The sequence below is a fragment of the Neopsephotus bourkii genome, unplaced genomic scaffold (assembly GCF_033783945.1).
Source record: "Neopsephotus bourkii isolate Nb327-2 ecotype Australia unplaced genomic scaffold, CSIRO-AGI_Nbou_v1 NB_1154, whole genome shotgun sequence".
NCBI classification, from domain to species: Eukaryota; Metazoa; Chordata; class Aves; order Psittaciformes; family Psittacidae; genus Neopsephotus; species Neopsephotus bourkii.
The window spans coordinates 1,079,281-1,105,825 of record NW_026901640.1 but is presented as its reverse complement, the minus strand read 5'-3'; the positions used below and the strand labels follow the sequence as shown (position 1 = coordinate 1,105,825).

Genomic DNA, 26,545 nt, shown 5'->3' with positions numbered 1-26,545 from the left:
CACAACAGCTCAAAACATCACCTCTCCTCAGTGCCAACTTATCGAAACTCAGCTAAACCTCCCAGCTCAGCAGTGCAAAGCCCTGAAAAGCATCCTTCCTGGGCAAAAAGCAACCAAGTCACCCTGGAGGACCCATCAAGTCCTGAGCAGTTTCAGCACAAATACCCAAGTGCAAAAAACCACACAGGTAACAAAGGATTTGATGGGATCTACAGGACTTGTGGGATAATTGAGCTTTCTTATTTAGGACAGCTAAAAGCTGTGTGCTGCTGCTGCTAAAACCCTCGCAGGGCCCTTGTTCTATGTACAAGACTCATTCTCTGGGTACAGACACTCCCTCTTAAGCTCAAGAAATACCTGGGGGTGACTCAAAACCAGAGCAGAAGCCTGGGAAATGCTGTCAGGGAGAGAAGTGGGCCCTGCCAGAGCTGGGTTCTGTCCAAAGCAGCCAGGGATAGGAAATGAAATGGACAGGAGAGAGCCAACAGCTTCTTCAGCCTGGTGGGGACAGGAGACAAGCATGATAAACACTGAAGTTCCTGCTTATCAGGAAATGCTCGGCACATCACGTGAAGCCTGAAGGGGGTGTTAAAGAGAAGCACATTCAGTGTTATGGGCAAGTTAATGAGATGCTGTAACCACTATGTACGTATCATATACAGGAAACTAGGTGAGGCCCCTATGGACCGCTATATACTGCATGAAACTTTATGGACACTGTAATGCATTATTTTTAATGATTCCCTTGCCTGCTTCAGGCCCTGGAAACCAAGAGGAGCTTGCCTAGCCTCCTGGTGGGGTTTCAGCAATGACACCTTGCTTGTTGCTGGATTTCTGGGTTACCCTAATGAGAAATAATTGGGTTACTTTCCAAGATCCCACAAAGCCCGCACGCAACACACACAAACTCAACAGAAAGTTGCTGTTGTGCTGCAGTGCTCATCGCATCCTCCCCCTCCCCAGGAGGCACCTCCCCTGCTTAACCATTTCTCTGCAAATCTGCCCACAAACCCACTTGTGCCGGTTCAAGCCTGCATTGTCATCACCCATCCCTAAGGAGAGCCAGGCCACAGAAATAACCGGCTGCAGCATCACAGCGCTTGCCCCTGAAGGAGATGTATATAATGAAAATTGAAAGCTGCAGGATGAACTTCTTACATACTTGTCCTTTTGGTTTATTCATCAGAAATAATTACCCGCGCTCGCATTCAGGGGAGCACACACTTTATGATGTACATCAAAATTTAATGGATTTTTAATAATACTGTAACTACAGCGGGAGCAGAAAAAAAGGACAGACATTAAACCATATGTGCTGTGTCGGTGGGTAAATGGTGTTGAGCAAACATCAACAACACGGAACCAGTTTAGCATCAGTGATGGGGAAAAAAGGAACTGTTAATTCCTGTATTTGAAAACAGTGGTGATCTCTAATCCTCAGTGTTCAGTTTAACATCCCCCTCAGTGACAGAACTGAGTGCACCCGTGACACGAGCAAGTGTGTCTGAATCCAGGACCATGCAGGAGATACCCTTGGCCTCTGACAAGCACCCAAACCCCCCAGCTCAGTCTCTCCCACCTTTGCAGTGGCACGCAGCACTATGAATGCACACCCCACGATGGGGCCATGGAATGTGCCTCAGTTTTGATTTCCCTGGGCCAATTAAAGCACTCCCAGTATTTTATAAAGCTATTGATGTTTATGCCTTAAGCATCAGCAGGAATTACTGCTCCAGCAGGAGGGACTGACACTGAGCGCTCTCCTCAGAAGCCGCTCTGCAGCTAATGAGTCCATGCAAAGCATCACCGTGTCACCAATACTCGGACTGACATCTATTTATAGGCTAAGAAATGCTATACGTGGTGTCCCCACCAACAGTGACACATCTTCATTGAGGCATGAGTCACCTATTCACAAGCATGCTTCCAAAAATAAACCCTATTTACCAGAATTAACTTCCACACGCTCAGGAGAAAACATCTCCTTAAAAACCAAACAGAACACAACGAAACTGGCATGTTAGAAAAGCAAACAGCTCTGAAGGCTTCGGCCTCCAGGTCCCCGCATTCCACACGATCACTCTGAGGCTGGAAGCATTCAAGAGACAACAATGAAGATGGTCCCACGTTATCATTACAAACGCCTGCCAAGGTCACCAGCGTGCCCCCGTCCAAATGGAAGTACCCAGAACATTCCTGGCGACTCCTGCTTTGCAGAAATAGTCATTCTATTGCAGTTTATTAGAGAGAAGAGGCAGAGTGAGAGCCAAGTCATCCCAGAAAATGTAGTGTTAAATAGAGGGTTCAAACCACAAAGCTGTTGATGGGGAATGTTAGAAACGTCAGCGTGGCTGAAAGACATGTGCCGGTGGGGAATGTCAAGTAGCGAGCTACTGTTCAACAGATGCAGTACAAAATCATAAGGGTGCTTGGGTAATGGGCCCAACGTTACAGTTGTTGATACAAATTATATCCAGAAAGCAAAGAAATAAATGGCTAAATAAATAAATAATGCAAAAATGGAACAAGTTCAAACTTCCTTTATAGTAATAGTCTCCAGTTGAGCATAATCACCAAAGCTATAGTGATAAGATTGCCAAAACTAGACAAACATCTGTGAGATGAATTCATCTCCGAGGGGAAGCCAACAGCTTGTTATCATTAAAGAGGCAATGCTCTCTCTGCGTTTGAACTGCAGGCCGCCTTGTTACGGCGTTTGCTGAGGCAATTGCACCAGATGTTGGCAGCTATCTTCAGATGGATGACAAGCACCTGCTGTTGGGGAAATTAAATGCTCGTCGGCCTCCTATCCTTCAGGGGAGGGTGGGCCGGGAGGCGAGGAGGGGGGAGTGGTGACGGCTGACCCTTGGAAATAAACCTATTTATGCAAAGTGACAGTAAGTGCTGGTTTGCCAAGCAGGGAAACAGAGTGGAAATTCATTGGATCTCTTCCATTGCCCCCGGTGAAATCTGCTCCCACCCTCCCAGGCCTGACAATTAACATGGCACCGATCTGAACTCGCTGAACCACTCATCAGAGTAATAGAGTCAACATAGGGACCTTCTCCTGAAAAGCCAGCGCCTGCTTTACCACGCACCCCTTCCTCCAACACCAGCCCTACAATGGAGATACCCAGTGGAACCCTGCACACGTGTGTGCTGGATGAGATTTAGCATCCACAGCCTGGAGCGGCGGCGCAAACATAACCTCAACGTCACAACCAGCCAGTGGTACGGGAACGCACACCACTGGCTCCTTTGGACCAACCTGTCCCACTGGAGCCTCAGCAAAGGGCATGATGGGCTCTGCAACCCACTTTAAGTAAGAAAACACACAGCAGCTTTTTCCCTCATAGATTTGCCACTGAAAACTGCAAAAGCTGAACTCCTTTTATATGAGCAATCTTTACAATAGATCCAATGCTCCTTCAAACCTCCACGGCCATGACATTACAGCAAAGAGGCATATCCTGTGATATATTCTGCTGGCAGGGCCCACCAGAGCCCAGATCACTATTTCAACAACGTTTTAAATTGAAAGCACCACTGTTAATTCCTACTGACCCCCAATCTCTTCTGAATGTCCCTGACAGAGACAACATTTGATGGATCTAAACTGGCCACATGCATTTTAGGTATCCTTCAGATTAAGAGGCAGCTAATCCCCATTCTGCTTAGATTATCTTAATTGGCTCTTCATTTGAGCTACTTTGCCCTTGTCCCCATTTCTGAAGTTATCTATATAAATACATATACTGCACCACATGCCTCTCTCTAAATACATACACTACACCACAATTCCCCCTCCCTGGGCTGGCACATCACCCAGTACCGGATGGTTACTGACAGGACTGATGCTGACCACGCTGCCACGCTTGGCTGCTGCTCCACTGCACCAACACACACCTTTTTCACCAGAAACTGGTTTTCTAGGGAAAAAAATGTTCTCAGGCACATTTCTTCCCCAGAAAAAGACACACTGAGCTCTCCTAAGAGAGATACACGTGTGGGAGAGGGATGTCAATGAACCGCGTATTCCACCTCTGCACAAGTAGTATGAGTTTAATTAAGCTGGTTGTACCTCACTGTTGTATGTGAGAGCAAAGCTGGGTTACTGCACCTCTAGCACTGCCCAAAAACTCTCTTGTGGAGCTTTAGCACCCTCATGGAAAACCACAGGGATAAATAAAAGACAAGCACACAACCAAAACAAGAACCACCAGCTCAGTGGATGATGGGTAACCCAGTACCACTCATTTTCACATGGTAAAGATGTTACACCTCCTTCCAGCAACCTGTGCCCTTCTTCCACATTTGGAACAACTGATCTGAAGTTCCTCATGGATACATTTAAAATCCCTCTTCTTAAGGGCCCAGAATCAGAGCTGCCTTTAAAAAGCCCTCCCGTTTCACAGCCTGTCACTCAGTGCTGCTGTGTTCATTATGGAGCACAATGACAAGGATCAAACACACTCTCCAACTGATTGAGCTTTAAGGAGCTCACTTTACCTGGCGAGCCTACCCCAAATCCGTGAGCAGCCCAGTGCAAGCTTCAATTGCTCCCCACAAAGTTCTAAATAACCACTGCTATTTTGTCCTTGGAGAACTAATGTTAAAACCTGAGTTTTCCCAAGACCAAGCGCTGGCACCCTCAGCTGGAGCTACCCAAAGAACACAAGTTCTGGATGCAGGTTAGCATCTGATGGATGCCAGGAGCAGCGCCTCCACTTGTAAAGAACCTCCTGGAGAGGCCAGGAGCCTGCACCTCAAGTGTCAAAGCAGAATCTGATGCAATTTTGCAGCATGTATTGGAAACATAGAGTCTTAGAATGGTTTGGGTTGGACGGAACCCGAAAGCTCATCTGTTTGTCTTAAAACCAGTGCATTTTAAGCAAAGGATGCAGGCCCTGCTGTTAGGGCTCCTTGGAGCTGGGCTGCTTTCAGCAGCCTGGGCTAGGGGAAGCTGTCCCTGCCCGTGGCAGTGGGGTGGAACTGGATGAGCTTTGGGGTCCTTTCCAACTCCAACCAGGCTGCGATTCTGTGACCTGAACCAGCCTGGGTGCTGCCACCATGGCCATGGACACAGTCGGGATGCCTGTGCCCATCTGCATCGAGTCCGCACTGACAAAGTGTGTCCCAAGTGTTGGCCTATCTGCATTTCCCATGCCCTGCAGAGCTCCCCACGTAGGAAAGGCAAGGAAACGTAAGGCAAGACAAAGCAGCTTGCCCAAAGTCAGACAGCAAGCGGGTGGCACATAGGAAACAGAAGACAGATGCTCAGGGGCTCACCTCACACGGGTTACAGCGCTGCAGCACAGAAGCTTCCTCCCATTTCATTTAACCAGAGTAGAAAGGGAACTAAAGCTGCTTCTGACCTCTGCCGAGCCCTGATAGAGCCTCGGTGCCCACAAACCCTGCCCAGCATTTCCTCTTCTATGAAGTGCAGGTAGAAACCAACGTCTCATTTGGAACAAAACCACTTCCACAATGCGCGCGTCTTATCGCAGACCACCTAAAGATGACTTCCTATGCTGAAAAACTGAAGAGGCAACCGGGTGTGGGAGGGAGGAGGAGCGATCAAAGTGCTTTAGGCCATGAGGGACCCCTGTATCCCAGATGCCTCTGTCACAATGCAAAGCAAAGACTTGAAGAACATTCATTATCCTTTGGAATATCATGGATGTAACATTCTGATAAGGCAGTCTGGACATAGTGGCACTTTAAAGCACAAGCAAAGGGCAGAGCAGGAGCATGAGCAAGGCTGGACCCTGTTCCATGTCACTGTAATGGAACAGCACCCCCAACCTCTGGTTCTTATCACCCCAAACTCATCGGACGCTGCAAACGATGATGTGCTTGCCTATTGCTTGCTGTTCTGAGGAGGTGCAGAAATTCAAATGGAGCAGCTTCTCCCAGGGTACATAATGCAGATAGAAAAAAGAATATAATGAGCAATAAGCTACTTCACACCAGGTCTTGAGCTCAGAGTCACTCTGCAAGGGAACGCTGAGGTTAGCAGCAGTTAAAACAATGCCAACACGTTCCCTCTTTTACTGCATATCACAGATGTGTTGGGAACTCTGGCTATTGCAGACTGGAACATAACTTAGAGTCCAGATCTGTCCCTTCATTTCATAAGATGTCACCAATTCATCAATACTGAACCTGGAAATACAGCGCTGGAAAACATGAAAGGCTAACAACTTGTCAGACCAAAACCCAACTCTCCTGCAAAGCAAATACCTTAAGAATAGACCATCCTATTGACCATTAAATCTACATATCAATGTCCCCCAGACTAACAATACAATTCAAACTGGATGCCAAGGCTAAATTAACTGAGCTTTCACTTTCAGACAAGCAGAATTCCTGCCTCTGGCCTTAGCCCCAGCTCACAGAGACTCCCAAATCCCCCCAAATGAACCCATGGCGAGAAAAGCACCTTTTCTCATGCTAACAACTCTATTGTAATAACATCTTCAGAGGCCAGGCTCAAGGTCTCAGGGAAAAGTAAACCACTGGAGTGGTTAATGCTGGGAGGGCGCGTTAACTCCTTCACAGCCAGGCAGCTCTGCCCAACAAGGAGGAGTTCTCTCCCCTGTTTGCACAGCTGCCAGAGGAAAGCATGCAGGAAGCACGGGATGTAAAACCACCCCATCGGGCTCAACGCCTCGGTGCGGATCACACCTTCCCCTTCCCAATACACAGAGAAAGCAGAGGGACCCTGCTACAACCAACTGCAGCAGTTAAACTGCTCCCTGTTTGCACTGCTGTCTGTGTTATAGCATGTCGGGATGGACAAGCAAAGGAGAAACTCTCATTCTCACACTCTGTGTCCACAAGCTCCTCGCTGCTTCCAGCTTAGCTTCCTGAGCTGAGCCTGGAGCAAAGAAGTGACTCTCCTCTCACTTGCTCAACTGCCACTAAACAGCAAGTCCTGCCTATAGAAGGGAGAGGTGAGAAAACAACAAGCCTTCAGCAGCTCAACAGTTTCACAGCAAACCCCCCCCATCAGCAGCAGCAAGATGCTGTTATTCCACCGGCCTGCTTTGCGTCTCACAGGAAATAACAAGTGTCTGCACAAAACCCTCCAGATCCAGAGAGGTAATTGTGAAATCCTGCCTTGTTTCAAAATTCCCAAACCTTAAAAGCCATTCTTGAGGAAGCAACATACTCCAAGCAGAGTTGAAACACGCCTGCAAGTTGTCTGGGGCCTCGTGGCAAGCCAGAACAGAAAACAGGATTCATGCACAGCGCACGGTTCCAATTCCATCTGAAAATCCCAAGTAAAAAGCAGATGCCACAGCCCCATTCCCCCAGAATTGCTTTAGGATTGCTGTGAAGGAACGAAAGCAGAGCAAATGCTCCTGCTTGAGATTATTCGGGGGAGGAAAGCAGCTGGAAGCACCAGCAGCAGCACTGCTCTTGCAGCACTTAGAAATAACAGTATGGAAAACTACTGTTTACCCACAGAACTATTTCCACATCTCATCTACAAATCACCATTCTTGTTCAAGGGTATCAATCTGAACGGGTTCTCTCCCACACAACAAAGCAGCGTTTCTGCGACACCACCACTCATACACGGGCTGATCTAATCGCTCAAGACAACTGAAACGTACCTTTAACACAGCCCTGCTCCCATCGTGCTGGAAGCAGCGGCTGCAAGGACACAGGGGCCTTTTCATTCAGAGGGCTGTTCCCACCAAGCTCATTACAGCATTCCAGAACGAAGAATTTTACTTGGAATTGATTTGTGGTAATTGGGTCCAAACGTTGTACCTGGAGCCCAACCACATGGACACATCCATTAACAGCCACACGCCACCGTTTGGGTCCATGGGCTCATCCCATGGTCCCACCAATCCACCCTGATCCCAGCCTTCACCTCTCTGATGAGGATAAAGGGGGTGCTGGCAGCTGGGGCACCGAAAGGGTTAAAATCCCATGTCAAACAGCAAGTCCTGGCTCCAGACCAGAAGGGACATGGGAACCAGGGCAGCTGAGTTATAAAGGCCTTATTGTAGCAGCCCACTGGATTGGAAATGACTTGTAGGCCTAATGAAACAAAACTTTGGCAGTAAAACAGAATGAAAGGAATGAGACAATAAAAGAGAGGAACAAAGGGAGCAGAGTTGTTTCAGCTTAGGAAAATAAGCTCACTTTGTTGTTGGGAAAAGCCAAAGCCGATTAGGATAAACCAATGACTAGGCATAAGTCTTCCAAACTAATTACACAGCTCGCCATGTGAAGTATAATTGCAAGTCGCAAACTAAGGACTGCACAACTTTCACAGGAGCTCTCTAAAGGGAGCATTACCCAGTAAAAACGGACCCTAAGAACCCCCTCATCATCAGCCCCTTCCAGCTGACAAGGTGCAGAACACTCACGTCTTGAGAAGTGCAGTTCCTTAGCGGCTGGGGGCTTTCTGCTGCTGGGCACAACCAGGGTGAGGCTTTCAGAGGCTCTTGCTCCTTTTCCCCCTTTTATTTCAGTGATACCAGAAGCCTGAAATGCTCCAACTCGTCCTGATCTCCTCCAGCACTATTTTGCTTACACCTCCAGAAAGCCACAGACCTGCTGATGGCTCCAGGCAGAGCCTGTGGCATCTCCACAGGAGAGGGAAGCGCAGCCCCACTGAGCTTCCCTTTGGATCTCCTCACTTCCAGCACTTCCTCATTTACAACCTGGTCTGAACAGCCAGCTTCTCACTCAGCACAAGGGCAGTGTTGCTCATGGCTCATGTCGCCAATGAAGTATTTTGTTGGCCAGAATGTTAGAAACATCTTTGACTGAAATAACAGAGCATCACAGAAACATCTGCATTCTACTACCAGGATCAGGTACCAGGACAGTCAAGGTCAGGCTGGACAGGGCTTGGAGCAAGCTGCTCCAGTGGAAGGGGTCCCTGCCCATGGCAAGGGTTGGAACTGGATGAGCTTTAAGTTCCCTTTAGCCACAAACCATTCCACGATTCTGATTCCCCAGTTTTCCTCCACAGCTTACAGCAGCCAGGGATGCCCATCTTCCTGAAATCAAAGCTGGGACTCTTGCAGATCCTGGGCTTTATAGGAAGAAATAATAATCACTATCAGGAATTTCACAATCAGTCTCAGGAGTTTTTATTGCCACACATTTTGGTGCTCTCACAGGAAGCATTTTCAGTGGTGCAGTCAGGGAAGAGGCTTCATTAAAGCACTTTTTATTGGAGGACAAAAAGCTCCTGGCATTTACTTCCCCAAAAGCTGCAGTTTCCAGTTCAACACTTCACGGCCTTCGCTGCCAGCTCCAGTTAAAGGAGCGAGCCCCAAAGCTGGGAGCTGTTCTAAACACGTTGGGTATGCTGAGAGCTACATCCAGTTACCAAAACAACCTCCCCTGGCTGCAAAGCTCCTCTCTGCAGCAAGTACAAACAGGATTTCAGGAATCGCAGCAGCAGGTAAGCAATTCTTTCCACACCAATAAATAAGCTCAGCATTTCAAAGAGCAAGTCACCTGAGATGCTCTTATCAAACATGGGCGGCTCCTCTGCACCTTAGCTAAGGCAATTTGCTTTATTTTAAGGAGGTGCTAAGCAAATGCAAACCTTGCTAATCCATCACCATGCCCTGTCTGCATTGCAATGGCTGGAGTGGAGAGCAAAGCTTGTCCTCTAAGCAATGCATGGATGGATCACCAGTACCTGCCACAAAGAGCTTGCAATGTGAGCAAGGGAGTCAAGGAAAGGTGGGAAAGCAAATGGAGAAGGAAGCTGCTCCTAGAAGGTCACACAGGACCAGTTCTGGGTCATTATAGCTGAATGTAACATCACACCCACCGCAGCACATTAATGAGTCTTCTAACTCAGCTGGACCACAGGTTCCTTGGGTCATTAACCAGCTCTGCATCTCCTCACCACCAGAGCCTTGGGGAGAAGCACCTGAGACACCCCACAACCCAAACTGTCTCTGATGAACAGCAAAGCACAGCAGAGAGATCCTGAATGCCTGTATGCGAGGCTGAGACACAGTGACAGGCCCAAGAAGCCTCTCCTCAAAACATCACCGACCTCCCCAAACTCATCTCCTCCTCACAGGCTAGAATGGGAAAGCATCAAACAGGGATCCACCTGGAAGATGTCGCCTGGTATCACAGGGACCAGGCCCTGTGAGCCTGAGTCCTACAGGAGCTGGTCTCTAAGGACTGGATCACGCAGCCTCGGCAGCACTGACTGCCAGAGGAACAGGTTCCAGCCTCCATCACACCTTGCGCAATTATTCCCAGCACCTTAATTTAAGCCTTCAAATTAAGACACTTGAAAAAACCGCTTGGTTTTCCAAAAGCATTGCCTTTGGAAAGGAAAACCCCTTTTAAGCCTCCTCAGCAAAGGCAGGACTCAAGTGTCCCGAATCACTAGTCACTCCTGAAAAACACAGCCTCGTTGTCTGCAATCTCAGGGACTGGAAAACTGCAAGCATGAAACTACCAGATGGTGAAATTAAAAAGATTATATTAAGGCAGCATCCAGACAATATGCAAAGCACTTCTATTGAAACTATTATTAACTTCAAAAATACAGGTTAGAAGAGTTCTGCAATTAGAAGTAACTACAGAAGAAACAACCAAAAGCTCCTGTAATCCTTTAATAAAAGGCTCAGCAGGCTGTAAACATCCTGCCAGAATCGAAGATTATTATTGCAAATAACATGAAAGGTTTGCAAAACAACCATCAGTCCAGCACAGGGACCATTTATAAACTCACCCCCTCAGCCCCCAGCAAAGCACTGCACGACCAAGGCTTTGGGGGTAGATAAGAGAAACATAAACGAACTCCAAGGAGTGGGAGATGCTTTGCTTTGGGATATCCCGTTGTGTCTTCATGCAATCATGTACCCAAACCATCAGTTGGTGTACCTGAGAGATAGGAACTGAGCTGTATGGAGCCTGCAGGCAGTGGGGCTGACAGGAGTCTCCATGGAAGGTGACACCATGAACTGCTCTTGGAGCAGATGGCTCTGCAAGCTTTTCACCTTGTTGGACTCCTGAGCAAGCATCCCAAAGCCTTGGGGTCCAGGAATGTGATGGCACTAAGCCCCAGTCACAGCCTGGGGTCTGAGCTGTTCCATCACAGAAAGGACTGTTCTGGCAAGGGTCAGGATTCCTGCTGTACATACACTTTCTTTTAAATGATGTCAGGATTCTACATAAATTTCCACAGGATCTTGCATGAGGATGCTTCAATAAGAAATGGGATGGAGATTCTGGTGACTTCCACATTACTCTGCCTATTCACTGGCTCCTCCAGGCATTTTCACCACCCAGTGAGCTCCCTCCAACAGGTCTATCTGCTCCTTTTGCCACTGGTCAGGGCTAAACAGAAGGCTGATGTACACACACACACACAGATTCACCTCCCAGTGACTCTCTTTAACGAAACAAGCATTGGCAATGTCGTACACATGCACCACACGGAACAGGGATTCCAGAGGCTACAACAGATTACCCTGCAAGGCACCAAGCCTGGCCTCCCCCGAGCACAGAACTCCCTGCACTGCTGTTTTCAAGCCACACTTCAATAAGACAGGAGGAAGCAAGCAGAGGACAGGAATTCAAACCACGCCGCGCACGGGGGCAGGACTTACCTTGCCAAACTGCTCGAAGTATTGCTTTACATCCTCCACTACCGTGTTAGCCGATAATCCACCTACAAATATTTTCTTTGTTCTTGTGACCATCTGTAAGAAATTACAAGACAAGCACATGGTTTAACCAGGTTATTTCAAAGAGCACAGTGCAGAACAGCAACAGCATCCCTAACCCACTTAATGGGAATATTCCTTTCCAGAGCAGCTCAGATTCTATTTGATTTGATGCTTTCCGCCCCCCGTCTTGCTCGGGTTTTATCCGAGGCACGGCTGAGCACAGCCTCTCAATAACAACTTCAGCCCCTGGATATTTTGTTTTAATAAGTGGGTTTTATTGTGCTTCTCAATGCCAAGAGAAGTGAAGGAGTCCAAGTGCGGTATCCTCATAGCTGCCGCAAAGACAACAAGCCATTTCCCCTCCTACAGGCAGAGCGCACGCTCCTTGGTAGGCAAAAGGTGATTACATGGAACTGAAGAGCTGTGTTACTCAGTTTCCACGGGTCAGTTTAAAAGGAACTTGTGCAGTTACTTTAGAAACAATCACACTAAGGAAGATGGTGAATGCTGCTGATGCAGTGCTCCTCCAGCTGCCACAGACCACCTTCCACCCAAAATGCTTATCGTATCACTATCCATTAGGGCTGGATCAGGCCCATCAGAAGCTCCTCTGCGCTCCCCAAGACCCCAGCTGAGCACCCAGCTCCTCCTGCTGACCCCCACACCTGAGTTTGGTCCATACTGAGTGCAGGGATGACACTGGACTCCTACGGAGAACATTCTGTCACATAACCCATCACCCACAGCTCAAAGCCCTTTGAGATGGGCAGGATCCAAATCCCTAACAGTGCCAGTGGAAGCTGGTGCCTTTGGTGGGCTGATCCAAAACCATCTGATCCTTGTGGGCCACCTTAAATCAAGGCAGATCCAGGACAACATTGTCACCATGCTCTGATGGGGTTGGCATCCTCCCCATACCCTTGGACAGAGGGGAAATGCCCCAGCTTAGAGCAGGCAGCGACCTTACAACTGGAGACACCTCGTATTAGCAGCCTACCCCACCACATCGAGATGTTCTGAAGCCAACACTCACATCACTAACAGATTCATGCAGTAAAGCACCCGAGTTTGGTTTCTGTACAACAGGAGCCAACTTACAAAGACCAGAGGCAAAAAATGCCCCCTAAACTCCAGCACCAGGACTTGCCTGGTGACACAACGGCCGGCGGATGCTGAAGCAATGCAAAGGGAACACCACAGGGCAGTTGGCCGGACACACATCAGACCCACTGTGAGCAGTGGGGCTCCCCAAACTGCCCCCCTGGCTCTGTGACACACAGTGCTGTGCAGCACCGGCACAGAACTGAGCCATCCCCCCCAAACCTAGCAGGAGCCCCAAACACTCGGAGTGCAGAACACATTAAACATCACATCCCTGCTGTCTCCACTGCTGCTCAAATGAAGCGGGGTGGATATTTCCCCTCCTAACGTGCTTCACAGAGCTTCACTTGAGGTTTTTTTTTCCTAAGTTAGGAAGAAAAGACAGAAAAAAACAGTGTAAAAATTCAATTATTTTCCCTGGCCGCAATCTGGGCTCCCAAATTGAAGCCCAAGCATATATTTTTCTGTAGAAAATTGTCATTTACAAATAAAGAATTGGCTAAAGCCGACTTGTAACTAAAGGATTTTGCAGGGCTGTCAAGAGCCCTCTGCCTGCCAGCATCTGATTTAAGATCAGGCCAAGCTTCTGTTGTCATACAAAAGGGGGAGGAAAGCAATTATTCTAAAGCAATATTTGAAATTATCATCATTTTTATATTTGACCAAGAAAGAAAGACAGAAAAGAGCTCCTTCTTTTAGAGGCAAGATTGAAGGTTAAGGAAGAAAGGAAAAAAAACCCTACTTTGTTTCAATAGCTTCAGTCAAAGGAAATATTGGCAATGACAAGCAAATTCACAATATTTTAATGCCTTGAGATGTGTTGCGGGCTGGGAAATGGGTTCAGAAATCAGCTCTTTGGTACAAAAGTGAAGCACAAAATTAAGCCTGCTTTTACAATCTGCCTGTTCCTGAAGAGACGGCTCGATTGCCCTGGTACACGTCTTCCCCTCAGCAAAGGAACAGAGGTAAAGGGTAGCCTGGGCAGTTCTCCCATCCTGACATGCCTCAACAGGAGGATTCATCGCCTTCCCTTCACCCACAGCACAAGGTAACAGCACACCCCAGACCCACCATGGGCTCAGCCCCATCTGACTCAACCATGGAGTCCTCTTCTCACCCCCAACCCAACCATCAGCCCAGGAGACATGGCCAAGACACTGCGATGGGGTGGAAAACCAGCCTTCTGCCCCTATGGATTTGGATCTCACCACAGTGCCATGGGGCTGCCCACAGCCAGTGGTGACTGTGCTCAGCTTGGATGGAGCCCATGGCACCCAGGGCAGCCCCAGGTGAGCAGAGGAGCTGCTGTTGGTGCTGTCTGCAACCCCAATGCCAGGTAACTGCTGCACGCTGGTGACGTGTCCGTGCTGGTACAGCCTCACTGCTCCGCAAGTATGAGATGACTGCGGTGGGACTGGGACCAACTGCAAACAACGCCTCCAAGTCCTGCTCTAACCTGCAAATCCTCCTTCTCCAGCCCAACAGAGGAGGCAGGAGGCAGGGCTTCATCGGGGGAACACTGCAGAGCTCCCCCAGAGCCCCACACCAGACCCACAGCCCCGAGCCTCGCAGCACAAACAGCCCAATGCCAAAGGTTTGCAAACACATTGGCCAAACATGAGAGAGCATTCAAGAAACAGCACAAATACCCACAAGTATTCCCCATCTCCGGGATTTTACTGCACCTTCAGTCACTGAATCACCAGTGACAGGTTTTAAACTGGAGCCAGGCTGAGAGAGCTGGGATGCATCAGCCTGGAGAAGAGAAGGCTCCTGAAGGGGAGACCTTAGAGCAGCTCCTAAAGGGGCTGTAGGAAACCTGAAGAGGGGCTTTGGGCAAGGGATGTAGGGACAGGACAAGGGGAATGGCTTGAACCTGCCAGAGGGGAGAGTTAGATTAGGAAGAAATAACTACATTAAAGATGACAAATGATCAGAAGCACAAGGAACTGAGCCAACTGAGGAGTTTCTCTTCTAAAAACTGAAGGGCTTTTAAAATCAAAGTTTCTCATTTGGCTCAGAAAATAAATCAGCATATCTATAACAAGAAAACATAAGTATAAAAAACCATTTATGTGTATATCTAAGAAAAACACACATTCCAATTATTTTATTATAACCTACGGGTCCCAGCCTGCATTTCCCCAGTGAAAGCCACTGAGGAGCCTCATCCTTCCCTGTGAGTTAATTTAGAATCTGCTTTCTGGAGGTCATTTGCAGTGGGGGGGCTCCCACAAACAGCAAAGGGATTCAGTCACCCGCAGTGATTTGGGGTTCATGCCCCTCAGAGAGCGGCTCCATCTGCTCCTTGCCTGGGGTGGAACAGCAGCATCTGGGCAATGGGAAGTGATCTGTGTGAATCAATCACAGGCCTGTGTTTTATGAATGACTCCGAGAGGTCTGGGTCACACCAAAACCGCACCACTTCCAGCTTCATGTCTTTGTTTGGAATTTGCAGCAGAATTCATCTATCACTCACTATCACAGGGCTCTGCAAAAGCAGATCTGAGATGGGTTTGAAGCTTTGTATACTGAAGGCGTCTCTGTGTCGCTGCAGAAGGAATCGACAGGGGACAGTGGGATCTAAGGCTGGTTACAGAGCCCGTTAATTGTAAGTACCTGCAGAATTGCTTTGTTTGTGTGCTGTGCTGGGGTTGCAGTTAATCAAAACACGTGTGACTACTGCTGTGAAGAGCCAGGCAAGGTGACAAGCTCTTCACTGCCTTGGCTTTTGAGAAACACATTCACCTCTGTGTTCTGAAGCTGAGCAGACGCTCCAGGTGGTGCAGAAGCAAGGAAACAGCGCCCTGCTTTAGCAGGATGAGTCTTCTGATTGTATGCCACTTCCTGCAAGGTTAAGGCTGTAATTAAGATTGGAATGGGACGTATCGGGGGAATCTCTACCACAGGATGAAGACAAAGTCCCTGGAAACAAAAATCCTGCCCCAAACACATCAATACACTCCATGAGCTAACCCCAAACCGCTCAAGGAAAATGAAGGAACTGGGCCTCCAGCTCCATCTCCCTTCGCAGCCCCACATACTCGGGTACCAACTTAGTCTCTTGGAGGCTGTTCCCTCCCCACTGAAACTGTCTGACACTGCAGCCATTAAAAACGACCAAAGGCGAGTTTAAGCTCAGGAAATACTTTGCAGAACTCCCAGAAGTTCAGATCTCAGACACGTGCCTTGAGAACGGGTTACCCAGAGGTGCGATACAGTTAAGAAGTGACTCAGCAGCGGAGCCAGGAACACCGGGATGTTCTCCAAGCCTCTATTTAAAGCAGGAGCACTTTCTCCATGAGCAGGAGGCAGGAAGAGGCACTGAAGCAAAGGAATACATGTAAGGCTTGGAGAACACCCCGGAAACCTGTGCAGGAACTCGGCTCTGGTGCACACCCTCTGGAATCCGTTACAGCTTCGCATCCTCAACTTCTCCGTGGGGTAGGAGTGGACCAGGGTACTACGAGTGAACCTGCATCACTAATGCTGAAATTAGCATTAATGTCAGACTGAGATAATTCTGCCCACAGACCTGTTTTCCAGAGCACTTCCCTCTTTCCTGTACAGCCCCACGGATGTGTGTGTGCACGCGCATTCCAGCTTGCTCACCTAACCTGCAGCTTGACTTAGCATCACTTCTAACGTTTAGAAGGTGCTTCTAAATAGCTTTATAATTGGAAAAAATCATCTTTGCTATATATGCTGAACTGCATTTTATACCCCATTGTGTTGTACATTCAAACTACACAGCATTACCTCTAATTAAAACCAACACTAACTCATGTAAGAGGGGAAGTGATCTTGTTAACTGAATTGCTGGGCTGCTTTGGCAGAGCACAAACCATAAGCAAGAATTCTCCAGGCTTTTTCCCCTTTGCCTCCAGGCTCCTTGCAGGAAGTTCCAAAAAGCTATTAACCCCAAACTGGAACACGATACAAAGCAACATGTGCTGCAAGCTGACATCCTTCCTGCGCTCACCAAGAGAACACCCAGGATGCATCCCAGCCCCCAGGCATTACTGTGCGGTTGACAAATGATGGACGTGTTTTGCTGACCGTGTACCATCAGCTAAGCAAATATGAGACTCTCGAGCTCCCCAACAGCAAGAGGAACTCCATCCTGTGCTAAGGCAGCAATGCTTTACATGCCACAGGTAACATGCCTTAAGGATTCAAAACAGGATTTCAGCAAGACTTAACCAGGGCAAATACCTTGTGCCTGACCCCTGTGCAAGCTAACGCCATCCCCTGAGAACCAACTCGAGCTCTAGGAAGGTATGCAGGAATGAAAGGGCTCTTTGATCCGGAGGAGCAGCACAGATTCCCAGCTGGCTAAATCAGTTCCCTCGACTGCTGTGGACATTACAGATGGGTTGTATTCTCCATAGCCATCCATAAAGGAAACCGTTGGCTTTGTCCCTGTTTTGGCTGTCTCTGGTTTTGCTGTTACCTTTGGGAGGGTCAGGTTTGGGTTGGTGTTTGCCTTCTCTCCCTCCATGCCTATAGCATCAGCAGGAGGCAGAACACACAAAGTGGTTTTTCTGTGACAGACTGAATTGGCAGCAATCACTGAAGCCATTTGTGGAGTTTCACAAGCAAACCTGGCCTGGGGCCAGCACAGCCCTTCCTGCTCATCTCCCCAACCACGACCAAACTGAACCCTCCTGTTTGTCCCCCTGGGAGGACCAGCCCCTCATTCACTCACAGGTACAGGTAACCAACAGCAGCTCATCACAGGCCACAGCCTACCCCTGGGAACAGGGGGGAGCATCCCATACCCTCCCCAAAGCACCCTGCAAGCCACCCCCTGCACCCTGGGCACAGCCACCCATTCCCATGCACCACCACAAAGAGTTCCCTTCATGGCAGACCCAATCTCCTGAAAATCAGCCCCAGAATCTGGCTTCAAGCTTCGTATCAAAAGATACAGCAAAAACCACCCGAGCCAAACTGCCCCCCCTCCGGAGAGCAGGAACAGATCACAGCCCCACAGCCCTGCTATAACCAGTTATACCATATCCCCCAGGGCTGCTCCCTTCCACCCTGCTCTAGCAGATAACTCTTGTAGGGGTGACAGAAGGAAGGCTCAGAGGCAGGAAGGGGGGAACACAGAGGAACAGCTATGTCAGTGCCCCTGGTTGCTTTAGCTCCTCACGCACGGTATGGTGAGGAAGGGAGCTCTCTCTCCACATCAGCTGAGTGCAGACAGCTCCTCTAAGGCCTGATTACTCCTCAGCTTAAAACCTGCAGCAGTAAGGTTAAATTAAGATAATTATTTCTAAATGAACACACCTCAGGACTACAGATGCACAGCACTGCCCAGTGTGACTGTGCACTGGGGGGGATTTCTGCAATGCCCATGTAATGCAGGGACAAGGGTCCCAGTGGGAAGCAATTAAGACTCCAGTCCTAAATCTACAGGCTACTGGTAAAACTTCACCTTGTGCAGGCAAGAGGCAGACATGGCTTTGTGCCCAGGGACCTCGCGTTCAAAGACATGGCAGCAGTATCTGATGGGAACAGAGCATTAAGTGAGCACTACAACCTTCATCAATTCCACTATTTATACTGTACCTCCTTCTAGAAATGACCACCATGTGCCACACCCACAATACAACCAGAAAACCTGTGTCCTCCAATTGTGAAAGAACATGTCTACAAGGGATGCTCAAGGTCAATGTGATGGAAGGCTCCCAAGACAGCTGATCCCAAAGGCCCACACTTGAAAAGCTGTGGTGCCACTCGCCAGCCTCAAGCCCTTCCCAAGGCTGAGCATCAAATGGCCCAAGGAAGCTCAGACAAAGGCACGTTCAACCACAGGCCGTAGTCCACCAAGCAGGCGGGCTTCCCAAGCCCATGAACTCACACTGCCACACCATGGAGAAAGCACTTGCACCATTCCACCAGCACGCAAGCAGCCTGCTCTGTCAGTATGCCCAAACACATGTGGGTCTACAGCTACAATGGACTTTCCAGTGCTGGCAATGACCCTTTCTTTCAGCATGCACTCACGAAAAGGAGAAGGGAGACATGCACTTGGAGGTTTAAGGCAGCATTCAACAAACCCCAAGAGCGCAGCCCAATGCAGAGCCTGAGAAGAGGCATTCTGAGGGAGTTTATAAATTCTCCCAGCTCCAAGCACTGAGGTCACTCCAAAGAGAAGTTTATTGCCTCTAGAGAGCAGAAAGCAGAACATAATTTAAATACTTCTAAGTTAGCATCAACTAATTCCTCACGATAACCCTGTCAAATCAGCGCTGAGAGCTCTCTGCTAAGAGTCTCCATCATGTTCTGCTCAAGCAAGGAGAATTCGCAGGAAGGGAAGAGAAACGGGTGAAGCAATTCACCTCCCTCCCAGCGTACTCCAGATGATTTCTCTGAAAGGAACAAATGGAAAACTTTAACCCTTAGCCTTGATTAATTTCATCTACATAATATGGATGCACATGGCAATCAGTTACTGATGAGCAAGTTTTACTTCATCTGCTGAGTCAAGCTAATGTCTATGCAACATGCTGCTTGGCTTCTTCACAAGGGTGATCTTCTCCTCTGATGCGAGACCACGGAAATCCTGAAAAATGTCCAGATTTGCCTGTTACTGCTGCTGAAACACTTCCACCATTCTCTCAAATGCTGCAGTTTCCTCTCTCCTCTTCCCCCCCCCACAAATGGGTTGGTGAATTGCAGGAATTACAGTACTCCTACCTTCACAAAAGAGAGATGTTTCCCTTGCCAGGGAGGAAACCCACCAGCCATTATGAAAGCAACATAGTTGTCGCTCTAAAGCACATCAAATAACCCTTGACGAGGAATAAAAGGGCCCCTGAGGAGCAGCATCACGAATGGAGAGTGGAAGCAAGACAAGAGAAAACATTCCTCCTTTTTTCCAAGGGAAGGCAGCACCGTGCAGCTACAAGAGCTTCCTTCCCTTGTGTGATGTTTACTCCCTTCTTGACCACGGGGCAAGTCACTTCAGTCTCTGTAGGGCTGATGTCTCAAAGAGCCTGGGGAGCAGCTCAGCTGGAGGCTGCAGGGCTCAGCATTGAGGCACACGTTTTAACACCCAGCATCTGGGGAAGCCTCATTAGGTTGAGTACGTTGCACGATCGAGTGCGATGTGCCTTGATTTCCACAAAAAGAACAAAAATATAGCCCCACAGCTCAATGGAGCCCGTGAGGCTTCACTCCTGAAACATCCAACCCGCTGAAAGGGTGATCTGAAGATGCTGGAATAGCGCAAGACATTGTTAGTGACATTATTGTTACTAAAGGAAGAATAAAAAGATATTGTTCCTAGCTAGGAAGGTCACACCAAACTACCAAGCAAGAGATAAATCAGCCAAGGTCTCCACAAAAAGACATTATTTCTCCTTTACTCCAACATCTTAATGTGCAGGACTTTTTTTTGTGCTGGGAATATATTTCTATAAATCCTCCTCTCCAGAAAGCTTTGCTTTCAGAAGGGGGAAAGTAGCAGATAAAATATCACCCATCAAAATGAACTCAAGTCCCTAGTAACATAACTAAATGTGTAATGTTACAGATGTTTTATAGCCAGGATGTCGGATCCATTTACATCATTCTTACAAACCCCGGCAAGAAATCTCTCCCAGCGCTGGGAACCACACTAACAGGTCCTGGACCAGTGTTTGCCAACCAAAGATGCTGTCAGGGAACAACAACAACTACCACCAAAACTTGGAGGGCTCATTTCTTAGCCATGTGCCATCAAGACCGAGAGTCAGAAGAGGACGCTGGGCTGAAAGAGGAGCTGGCATTGAGACACAGGGGCAGGAAAAGGGGTAAGTGCATGGACCCTGCACCCACCGCAGAGCTGCCTCTTGCTCCTCACAAACCCATCACTCCCCCCAGCACGGGCCTGGGTGCACAAACAGCAATCAGCACTGCAGCACATTGACAGCTACTGCACTGCATGCACACGCTGCCCAGGCTGAAGGCATGCTCTGACTGACGTATAGTTGCACTTCCAAAGCCCATTAGCAAGTGGTACCCAACACTGAGAGATTTATTACCCAGAATGATAACTGCCTCACGCTGCTTTGTTTGTTAATTGTGACTAGCTCTGCCTTCAGAAGGGTAGGAGCCTAATAAATCAGTTATCTCCAGGAAGAATTTATTTAAAGCTGTTAACATTGTAAACCCAAGTACTTGGCAAGAGATTCTGTGCAAACGGATGTGTTTATACATTAGCATTTGGATGGCAGAACACACCGAGTGACTCAGCACCCGGGCTTTAATGAGACCATCTCCAAGCAAGACCTTGATGGGTTCAGGCGGACTTAATCCACCAGACCAAGCCAACTCCTGTGCTGCAGCCATGGTCTGACTGATCCTTGGGACGGCCTCATCACAGCTTCCTCTGCAAAGTGAGGACGTGGAGCAAAGAAACGCATGATGTGGTAAGGGGAAGCTCCAGGACAGGAGGCAGGGAGCCAGCAAACCACCCCGCAGCTCACAGACTCTGCTCCCTGTCAGCCAAGCATGCAAACGAGCTGAACATCTGGGCAGCACCTCCACTCTGAGCCCGGCCCTCCAGTGAGATCAGCGAGTACGAACTCCCTGCAGACCAGGACATCAAAACCGCAGGCACTTTCACCCTGTGCCTCTCTCTCTGTTCTCAAACTCGAGGCCCCCATGTTCCAGCGCGCACAGAACTTGGCACAGGGAGTGGATTAAAAGGAAACTGTTGTCATTTTGACAGTCCTGTCATCTCCTCTTCCCCCTGGGGCTGCAAGAGCTGCAGAGCTCAAAGAAATCACTGAATTGTGGCATTTCGGTCACCGGCTTAAGCCTCCTACCTCCTGAAGGATCACAAGAGGGGCTTCTGGCTCCCTCCTTCCCCCCAAGGCTCTATCCTGTGTAGGTGCCTTGCTGGCTCCCAGAGCAATGCCTGCTATGATGAAGGGACTCGTTCTCCCTGATCTGTAATACCAAAAGGTCTCCAATAATAATTCTGTTACTGAAAATAAGCATTTGGCTGCAATCACACTCCCTTCCCCACTACGAGAACTCTGCCAGTATCAAAGACTATCACAGCCCAATACACTTACAGACTTGAAAGTACCTACATCATTATAACACTGCCAAAAAGCTCACATTAAAAGGCCAAGTCACTGGGATGAGTGGATTTCCAGGTCGGCAGGACATGAAAAGCTGGGACAACTTCCCATGAACAGCCGCTTGCGTAGTGTGACTCAAGCCAAATCTGAAGGCCATTAACATGTGCCTCCTGCCTGGTATATGGGTATTGAGCTGAAGACCTCTGGAGCTATCTCCTGCAATGGGAGCTTAAACTCTATCAGAGAAGAGAGATGCAGAGGATACAGTGCCCGGAGGGAAGCAGCAACTCCCTTCCCAGCAGGTCACCCCTCAAGATGCTAGCACTGGAGAAACCTCCCTCAGCTTGAAGTCCTAAAGGGCACACAGAGAGAAAGCCACTTCACAGCGTGGGGGGGGGGATTTCATTCCTCCCAAGGAACCACGAGCTCTGTGACTACACTGGGCATTTCAATGTAAGATAGAAGCCCTGTGCCTGGACTCCCATAGCCTGGAGACCACGCCAGCATTTGTCAGAAATAACCTATGAACCATGAGAGCATCTATAAGCTAAGTGCGTGGTGCTGTACATCAAAATAGCTCATGCAGGTTAACAACAAAACCTTTCACAGAGGTTTACATCCCACCTTTCCAGCCTCATATCTTTAAAATGATGTGAAGTATGTAAATGAGCTGTCCAGACTGAATTAATGCATGGGAAATGTTTTCCCTTTACATGAAGGCTTAAAGCATCAAAATAAGGAGGTCATCATGAGCTGCACCCACAGCTGCATGCAGACAGCAGGACCAATTCCCTCCTGCCTTCCAAGAGAACTTACAGCCCTAATGCAATGCCCGAGAACTGCACAGACACCTTCCTTGCCTCTGTTTGATAGTGCTTTCCCATCCATTTTCATGAACCGTGGTCTGCCACTCTTCCCAGCTCCAAAGTTCTGCCCTGCAGGCAAATACGCTGCCAGCTGCGGCGAGGTTTGATGGATCTTCTCCAGGAGGAAGGGGAGAGGAGAAAGCAAAGGGGCTGCGGGTTTGGAAATGTCAGGTTATACATTCAGCTCGAGTTCAGCAATCCTTCATCCATTGTTAAAGCACAGACCACATGCTGAGAGTTAAAGACTTAGATAGGACTCCAGGGACTAATCGAGGAATGATTTCAGCTTCTAACGGTGCTCTAACCAGGCACTTAGGATGCAGAGCACAAGTTTGTGATACTATTGTACGCTGCATCAAAATGACTTTTTGAGACATTTGTGCAAATAACTAATAAGAAAAAAACCCCAGCACCCTGAGTTAACATAATTCTTCCCCTCTGTCCCCCACACTTGTATTCGCATTCGTGCCAAACAGCCTCTGCCTTCAATTAGGTCTACTTTATGCATGCACAAAGCCCCCCCAAATACGAAAGAGCTTTTATGCAACACCAGATTATCTAATGTGCACATAGTTTGCAAAAGACCACTTTTAAAACACCTAGTCACAGAGAAGGGGGGGAAAGGGCACTGCATTCAGTGAGAGAGAAAGGGGGAAAAATCCCACAGAAAAGCTGCGAAAGAGCCACTGAATGCATTTTTCTATTAAGCAATCAAGTGCTGTCAGACACTGAAAACACAAAGCTGGGGAAGTTGAAGTGGGCACGCACTAAGGGCCCTGCCATGGGACACACTTTTCAGCAGCACAGAAAGCGCTCCCTTATCAACGGGGCGCAGCAAGAAGCAGGATCTCTGCCTATTTAAAACAAACCCGGAGAAATAACTTCTCCTGACAGGCTGACAGCTGACATTCTTAACTGAAAAAGCTCTGTGCCAAGAATTATCAGGCCTGGCTTTTCTTCTCCCTGATAGATGACAGAGCGAAAAACAACAACGGCCACACACATCTCATAAATCACAACTTTTATTGAATGCCTCGCCACATAATAGCAACAGTCAAACTGAATAAAGACGCTTTTCAGTGCTCATCTGTAAAGTACTGGGGGAGAAGAGAGATCATTTCCAGCGCTAAGAGCCTATCCCTGATAGAACAGGTATTAAGATCAGGGTCGCTGTATTTCTTATGGAGCAACCTGCGGAGGTTGGAGGTGCTCCGGGTCTATGGGGTTTTAAGCAGCATGCAATAGAAGAATGCAAAGAACAACAGGAATGAAATGAGTGAGGAACAGGGGTAGGAGGAAAGACCAAAGGCTCTGAACAGGTAAAGAGCAGGAGTCCTGCTGCTGGCAGTAATGTCTGCACTGAGAAATAAAACCTGGCCTCCAGGATAAAGCCAGTCCACAGAGACACAACCACTTGTTGCAGAAGCTGCTATCACGTGCTGGGTTTCTCCCTGTGCAGCACAGGGAATCTGCCTACAGACTTTTAGGAACCGAGGAGCCAGGTGATGAGAGAGGATGTGCATGCGAGATGAGGAGAAAGCAAAGGTGGCAGCCCCAACCAGGGAAAATTAGCATCATCTCCCAAGTCAATTAACTGGGAGGAAGACTGAAGTGACAGTGAAAGGAGTGGCACTGCAGACGAATGCAAGATGGACCAGGAAAGGGGAATGGGGAAAGGAAAGGATCATTTCCTGAAACAGAAACATGTACCTGACAGGTCCTGATTTGAGAGCATCCCCTGATCGCAGCACCAGCCTCAAAGGGCAAAGTGGAAGGATAATGTTTCTTTGGACATTATCCATCACAGCATCTCCCAAGTGAAAAAGCTTGCCAGGACCAGTGCTGTACCTCATAAAGCATTGAAGACAACATATCTCCGTAGCCCAAAAGGGAATTTCTGGGCACACTGGAACACGAGAAGCTTAACTAATGGCCCTTTATAGAACAAACATGGACTAAGGCAGGTTAAATTGCTTTCTGACAAAGCCCTGCAGGCTTGGGTTTTTTGTTTTGATGCTTTCTTTTTTTCCAAGAGAAAAAAAGTCATTCTTTACAGGAAATTTTGTGGGAAAGTGACAATAAAAGCGAATGCCATAATATTCTGAAGAAATAAAAACCGAAGAGGATGACTGAAGTCCACAACCAGCTGCAGATCAAACACATCTCAGCTTTGGGATCTCCTCCTAGGAAACGACCATTCCTGGAGCTGCTCAGTTTTGCCCTTTGACAACAGCCTGACTTTCCCAGTGCCCACATCTGACGGTGAAGGTGCCTTTATCAGAAACCACCAACACTGCGTTTGTTACCCAGCGCAGGCCCCTCGAGGGACAGCGAGGGTAAACCTGGTAAATGCACTAACCACCAGCAAAACCACCCGCCAACGTGTGACACAGTGACACCAGCAGAGCCTGCCCACCCTGGCCATGCCTCAGAGGACACTTGACTGACAGCACTACCACCTACTTGGTTCACGTTTCAGCATCCCCAGCAGAGCTGGGCTCCTGCTTCGGTCTCGCTCAGTGACCACGACATGAACCTCAGGCTGCATTTCACAAAGAGGATGCTACATCCATGAATCCCTATTGCATGCAGATGAAAACACTTTATATCCCTCTGCAATGAAAGATGTGCTGTAACCTTCATGGCAAAGGGACTGTGCTGAACCAAAGAGCACTTGGATTTGTTGAGTCACCTCCAACTGCATCAATTCCACCACTGGTTCTATTAAGCTAATGATAATAACAATAATAATATTGGGTTTATTATCTACTTTATCTGAAATAGGGAAATATCAATAGTACATCTAGATAGTTTAGAGGCATGTTTTGATTTCAAGAAAATCCTAAAACCTCATTTAAATCTCCCCTGTAACAGAAAATTTCTAATACAATCTTTCCAGCACATAAACCAAAGAAAGCAGAGGGGTGTTTGTATATTAAATCAATTACACAATTTCCCTTCACCCAAGCTAATTAGAACTTCATGTGATCCATACCCATGACGGTACAGAGGCTCACAGCCAGTGTGTTCAAAGTCAAATAACAACGTAAGAATACAGGGGATCTTGGGCTGCAACCCTGCTGCCACGAGACAAAAATAGACACCCAGCTCCTGCTGAAATTCAAGGCAGTGCAAGCTTGACACCCAGCTCCTGTGAAACTTTACACTTAAGGGCAATTCAGCCTGCCTCAGCCCAGCAGAGCAGAGCCTACGCATCCCACCACAACAGGACCCCGAGGACCCCAGGGCTAGTTTATGGAAGCTCCATAACTCCCCAGGGCTCCAGGACTCCCCAGGTCTTGCTCCTTTCCCGCATCAGCATGGAAGTGGCTGTCACACACACAACTACAATGTACTTGCTGGTAACTGGAGGGCTGACAGGAGACGCTGCTCAAGGCTTTGTAGGAACAACCAGAAGGAGCTGAGACGGGGATCACCGAGGTTCCCCTGCTTCTCGTCAATGGTAAGCCCACAGGGGCGCATCCCTTTGACATTTGCGAGGCTCTGGCACGCTTCCTGAAACCCGAGCACTTGTGTTACAGTACCACAAGATCAATCAGGCTCCTAAAGAAGTGCCAAGGATACTTCAACGGGAGGAGGAAATGCAAGGCCAGAGGTGGCCGTGACAAAGGGGGTCAGCAGCGGCACGGGTGCTGCACCTCGATGCTCAGCCTTCACCCATCACCCTGCAGGTACTCCTCTGACACACCAGGAGGAATACACTGAGCACCGCAGGATCTGTTATCCACAGCTTACCAGTAAGGAGAAACCCTACACAGCACTAGCCCATCGGCAAGTGGGGACAATCCCTCCC

General features: G+C 48.4%; 1 protein-coding gene across 30 annotated transcripts in view; it reads right to left on the bottom strand.

Moving 5' to 3' along the window:
• The window catches only part of MSI2 (musashi RNA binding protein 2), a 212,802-nt gene that overhangs the window by 125,844 nt on the left and 60,413 nt on the right, over positions 1-26,545 (bottom strand). For all 30 annotated transcript variants that reach the window (XR_009726918.1, XR_009726921.1, XR_009726924.1 and 27 more), the window contains one exon: positions 11,622-11,714. Coding sequence is in view for 23 of the 30 variants with exons in the window: in XM_061363312.1 (XP_061219296.1) it covers positions 11,622-11,714 (93 nt within the window). In the remaining 7 variants the exon portion in view is untranslated. The remainder of the gene's footprint in view (positions 1-11,621; positions 11,715-26,545) is intronic.